The 6,128-nt window shown below is 45.4% G+C and overlaps 1 protein-coding gene across 1 annotated transcript in view; it reads left to right on the top strand.

The window, feature by feature from the left end:
• The first annotated feature begins 686 nt into the window (after positions 1-686).
• HIKESHI (heat shock protein nuclear import factor hikeshi) overlaps positions 687-6,128 on the top strand; it is a 29,309-nt gene continuing 23,867 nt past the window's right edge. Inside the window, exons 1-2 of the mRNA XM_032764010.2 lie at positions 687-825; positions 2,234-2,471. Coding sequence (XP_032619901.1) covers positions 796-825; positions 2,234-2,471 — 268 coding nt within the window. The 5' untranslated portion in view covers positions 687-795. The remainder of the gene's footprint in view (positions 826-2,233; positions 2,472-6,128) is intronic.

Raw genomic sequence — 6,128 nt, 5'->3', positions numbered from 1 at the left:
CCTCTGATACAGGAGAGAGCATGTTGAAGGAACTGCAAGAGATGAAGATAAACTGCCGGAGAACTGTGCTTCACAAGCTCTAGTTTGCATGTGTATTTGTTATTCCATGTGGCTCTTATCAGCAAAGCCTGTGGAAATTTAATGGCTTCTGAAACACATGTCAAGGGCAGTACAAGGCCCCCCAGAACCTGCTGCAACACCTTGATGAATAAATGCAATGCGAATTTGTGTCCTTGCAACCTGCCCGCATGATCACAATGCGGTATGGTGCTTTGCTCTTGTATGTCAGGGTACCAGTCATCTACCTCAGCTCTTCCCTGAAGGACATTCTTGACAGCTAGATACCTGTCCAGAATGCAGCAGCCACCACTAGCTCTCACCTGTGATACAGATATGGCCACCCCTATAAAATCAGAGACCCTAGCACGGTCTAATGTATAACCCAGTAGGCCTCAGACTAACAATAAATATCCCAGCATGCATTGCTCCACCGCTATCGGAGCGGGGCGTTAGGTGACAGACTACATGTCCCAGCATGCACTTCCGTAGCCACCCGCGGCGCAGCCTGGGACTACAAGTCCCGGGATGCATATCCGGTAGCGCGGTGCATACTGGGATGTGAGGGCACAGGACGAGCGTAGAGAAGCCCCTTCCCTTCCCCGGAAGTAGTTCCGTAACCAGGGGTCACTGGCAGGGGCTGTTTCCGGGGTGGAGGGGTCCAGGCATTATGTAGGCTGCGGAGTGGTCGACGGTTTCGCGAAGGTTCTGCGGCTCTAGGGCTTCGCGGTTACCGCCATGTTCGGCTGTTTGGTGGCGGGTAGGCTGGTGAGCGGTTCCCTGGGGCCTGGCAGGGCGGCGCTTCCGGAGGGGAGGGGCCTTGGCGGGCTGGGTGGAGCCTCTGGAGAGGCTAGTGTGGGGGAGGGGCCCATGGAGAGGGGCCATTGGGAGGCGGCCGGAGGGGCCGTGCGGGAGGCCTCGGACCGTTCTGGGGCAACTTGGCCTGGAGGGCCGCTGGGGATGGGGTTCAGGGGAGTGAGCTCGGAGGGAGGAGGGTTAGTGTCTGGGGGAGGACAGGAGTCGGCGGTTCAGCCTGTGGAGTAAGGGGTGTCTCTGGGGGAGGATCCTGAGGAGTGGTGGGGGGCGGGGCTCAGCCTATGGAGTGCAGGGGGTGTCCGGGGGGATCCTGTGTGTGTGGGGAAAGTTGGGGGCTCAGCCTAGGGAGGGCATTTCTGGGGGAGGATCTGCAGGAGTGGGGGGGTTTAGCAGCCTGTGGAGTGTAGGGGTGTGTGTATGTGTGCCTGGCGGAGGATCCTGAGGAGTGTGCTGGGCTCAGATTATGGAGGAGTGTTTCTCTTGGGGTATGGGGTATGCCTGGTGATAGCCTTGGTTGTGAGGAAGTTTGGGAGGGGCAATACTGTGGAGGGCAGGTTCCAAGCTGGGGTGGCTCAGATTTTTATCTTCCATTGTTGCTTGTTGGGAGCAGCTCCTGCATAAATGAAATGTGTCCCTGTGTCTTCCTCCCTGTTCAGATGTTCAGGTTCTGTGCAGACCCCATCCTAGTGTGCCTTCCTTCCCCTCATAGAGGGTGGCACCCAAATTTTATTGGCTAAGGGGTGGGTAATGTCACCTTGCCAGTAGATTGCCCCAAGTTGCAGCAGACTGCAGCTGTGTTTGGTAATACAGATTTTTGTGCACATGGGAGGCAATAGACAGGGCCAAGCATTTTTGTGTTATGGCTTGTTCTGTCAAGATGCATGTACTGATGTGTCATGTACATGAACTTGATAATAAAGGCAAGGGTGGTTATGTGCCCTGACCTTTAGCTATCCTTGAACTAAATGCATAAAGTCATATCTTACTTCCTACTTAAGGAGGTTTCCATGATTAGGGTTCTGCTAGCCATGTGGTTGCCAGCCACTGCTTTATAGACGTGGTGACTTCTTCTGCACCATATTTTACCACTTTCCACATGGGAAGCTAAGGTACTCTAATATACTACAGCCCTAGGTGTGATATAAAGCCTCTGTAGCTAGAACAAGGACCGTGAATCCTTGTTAGCAGCCTATTGCACAGTTCCCATGTGGTTGTGTTTTTCATGCTGTTTGTTTATAAACTAAAACTGGCATGTACCTCACTTCCCCTTCTTTCAAACACTAGGTGGATTTCAGAAAAGAAGGCTCACAGGTTCTCAAAAATTAAGATTTCTAAACTAAAACTTGGTTTTATATTCTAGGTGCAAGCAGTGGCACAACAGGTGGCCCAGGATAAGTTTGTATTTGACTTGCCTGACTATGAAAACATCAACCATGTGGTGGTCTTTATGCTGGGAACTATCCCATTTCCAGAGGGCATGGGAGGATCTGTCTACTTCTGCTTTCCTGACCAGAGTGGGATGGCAGTGTGGCAACTCCTGGGGTTTGTCACCAATGAGAAGCCAAGTGCCATCTTCAAAATTTCTGGTTTAAAATCTGGTAAGAGCAGTGAAATATAGCAGTTAAACAACGAAGTGGATGTTTAGTCTCTAATGAATAAATGTAATAAGATCTTGGAACATATTGTGTTATTTTTTTTTTATTTGTATTATGTAGCACCTAGGAATCCTATTACTACTTGACACAATGCACAGTCAACTTGTGGAACTCGTTGCCAGGGGATGTTGTGAAGGCCAAAATTGTAACTGAGTTCCCCAAAAGAAATAAATAAATTCATGGAGGATAGGTCCATTGCTAGCTGTTAGCCAAGATGGTCAAGGATGTAGCCCCATGCTCTGAGTGTCCCTAACTATCTGACTGCCAGACTGGACTAGTCAACAGGGGATGGATCATTCAGTAATTGCCCTGTTCTTTCTCTTTGAAGGATCTGACACTGTCCACTGTTGGAAGATAGGATACTGGGCTAGATGGACCATTGGTCTGAACCAATATGCCCATTTTTACTTTCTTATTCATAAACCAGGATCCCATCGTGTGACATGCTATACGCTGCAATGCTACCTGAAAAGCCAAATATATGTATCTTTTCAAGTGGCTCTTCATAGACCTAGCACTTCGATTCTAAACCAGGGGTAAGCAGCCTATGGCATGCGTGCCAAAGGCGGCACATGAGCTGATTTTCAGTGGCACTCACACTGCCCGGTCCTGGCCGCTGGTCCGGGGTACTCTACATTTTAATTTAATTTTAAATGAAGCTTCTTAAACATTTTTAAAAATAGTAGTATATTATAAGACTTTCTAAATTTTGGAGCATGAGCTTTCATGAGTGAATACTCACTTTGTCAGATGCCAGAGAATCCTGTGGCACCTTATAGACTAAGAGATGTTTTGGAGCATAAGCTTTCGTGGGTGAATACTCACTTTGTCAGATTCATGTAGTGGAAATTTCCAGAGGCAGGTATAAATATGCAGGCAAGAATCAGTCTGTATTCTAAACAGTTCATCAAAACTGGCTGTTGTAGTATCTGATTGTAAATGAATGCTTGTGGCAGTGTGGTTTTTCACCCTTCAGAGTTTGCAGGCAGTTTTCACATGGAAACTTTGAAAACTGGAAGCGTAGAAAATTAATGTGGCATATGTTAAATGGATTAAAAACTAGCTACTTGATAGATTTCAAAATATAAATGGGGAATCATTGAGCAGGTATGTTTCAAAAGGCCAAGAAGTAATCCTTACGCTATTTGTGAGAAAACCAAAATAGTCACTGATAAAGTTTACGGATGATCCAAAAATTGGGTGAGTGGTAAATAATGAAGAGGACAGGCAGCTGATACAGAGAGTTCTAGAGCGCTTAGTAAAATGAGTTTAAGCAAACTGTTTTAATCTAGCAAAATGCAAATGGAGCAAGGATAAGGGAAAGGATAAGGGAATCTGTCCTGGGGAGCAAACACTCTGAAAGAGATGTGGGGGTGGAGGTGGCTAATCAACTGAACACAAGCATGATTCTGTGGCTAGATGGACTAATGTGATACTGGGATGCATAAATGGAAATCTTGAATAGGAGTAAAGAGGTTATTGTACTTCTATATTTGGCGCTGGTTTGACTGCTGCTAGACTACTGTGTCCAGTTCTGCTGTTCACAGTTCAAAAAGGATGTTGCTAAATTAGAGAAGGTTCAGAGAAGAGCCACCAGAATGATTAAAGGGTTAGAAAACCAGTCTTATAGTGAGAGACTCAAGGAGCTCAATCTATTTAGCTTGATGAAGGAAGGTTAAGGGGTGACTTGATTACAGTCTAGAAGTACCTGCATGGGGAACAAGTCATTTGGTAACGGGCTCTTCAGTCTAGCAGAGAAAGGTAAATGTGATCCAATGGCTGGAGATTGAAGCCAGACGAAGTCAGACTGGAAATAAGGTGTAAATTTGTAACATTGAGGGTAACTAATGATTGGAAAAACGTATACTTAGACTCATAGACTTTAAGGTCAGAAGGGACCAATATGATCATCTAGTCTGACCTCCTGCACAAAGCAGGCCACAGAATCCTGCCCATCCACTTCTATAACCAACTCCTAACCTATGTATGCTTGTACACTTTGAGGCAAGGGGGGGACCATCATGATTATGTAGTCACCTCTTGCCATTGCAGGCTGCAGAACCTTGCCTATCCACTCCTGTAATAGGCGCGTGACCTCTGGCTGAATTACTGAAGTCATCAAATCATGATTTAAAAGCTTCAAGTTACAGAGAATCTACCATTTACGCTAGTTTAAACCTGCAAGTGACCTATGCCCCATGCTGCAGAGAAAGGTGAAAACCCCCAGGGTCTCTGCCAGTATTATCCGGATGAAAATTCCTTTCCAACCCCAGAAATGGCAATCAGTTAGACCCTGAGCATGTGGGTAAGACCCAACAGTTAGACTCTAGATCTGTTCTGTGTATATTTAGTCATATCTGCTCACTTTATTGAGTAAAGTATGTTTTTACTACTCTTAGTGCTGCAGAGCCAACTTAAATTTGGCGGAGCAAATTGGAGTCTTAATTAACAATTGTACTGATGATATTCAAGAAAACTAAGTTTCAGTTGTAGAATCTTTATTGTTGAAGTCAGTCAAAAAACCAAACTTTGACTGTGGGCTCTGCAGCTGAGTTTGCAAGGCTTGCAGTTATACTGTTGCTTCTTGTAAACTGGGTAAGATACCTGTTGTAGTTGAGATAAATGCTACCCCACAAGTCCATGCTTTGAGTAGAACCACAATTTACTTTGATGCTACTTCCTCTCCCCCCACCCTATCCCCAAGAATCCCAACATATAGCAATCCCCAAAATAACTTGTGCTCAGTGCCATAAAGATACAAAATTAATGACATCATCCATGGTATAAATGCAGAGGGATAAATCCTACTGAGAGGGCTAGGAGAACCCTTCATCTAATCTCACAGTTTCTAACTGATACCATAACCAGTTGAAGGCATGGTCACATGACCAGTTACAAATAACACAATTCAACTTGTATTTATACAGAAGCTTTACTGTCACAACTGAGTTAGTGCACCTGCAGTTACCAGTCTGCCTATCTGGGTTTCTATTGGTGCACTTTGGGGAAAATCTAGACAGCTGTCCTGCGTTGCCTCAACAGGAGATAAGGTTCTCAGGGAGGTACCCAGCGAGCAGTGCCAGTCATGGGAAGACTGGTGATGCACTTTGAAATATCCTACTGTACATGGAGCTGAGAGGAAAGATTACTGGCCAAACTGGCACATTTGGGAGTCTTGTCTGTGCTGTAGAAAATCTAAACACATGCTGAATTGTATACAGGCCGGCAATCATGTGCCAACCTAGCTCTCTGACAGAGGCAAAATCCAGTAACAAGGCAACTAAACATTTTTAACCATGTGTTGTGCAAATGCAACTTCTGTTTAGAGCTAAGTATTCCAGTAACTGGTTATAAAGTCTGTTCAGTTGTGACTTGGACTGGGTTTTTACTTGCCTAATAGCCATGGGGTAGCAAAAAAAAATTACTCAAGTGGATAGGAGTGGTAAAACTTAAATGTGTTTAAGGCCAAGCAGTACAGCTGTGAGAGAGAAAATTCAAAATTGCCTACTTGCTGCATCTTTAGATCACACTTAAGCATAAAGTCAGGGAATATAGAAGTTAGCTTTCACAAGGTAACTAACTTGCCCAAATTGCACATAA

This window comes from Chelonoidis abingdonii, chromosome 1 (genome assembly GCF_003597395.2).
Source record: "Chelonoidis abingdonii isolate Lonesome George chromosome 1, CheloAbing_2.0, whole genome shotgun sequence".
NCBI lineage: Eukaryota > Metazoa > Chordata > Testudines > Testudinidae > Chelonoidis > Chelonoidis abingdonii.
The sequence above is the reverse complement of the archived record's forward strand: the minus strand, read 5'-3'. Positions and strand labels throughout refer to the sequence as shown.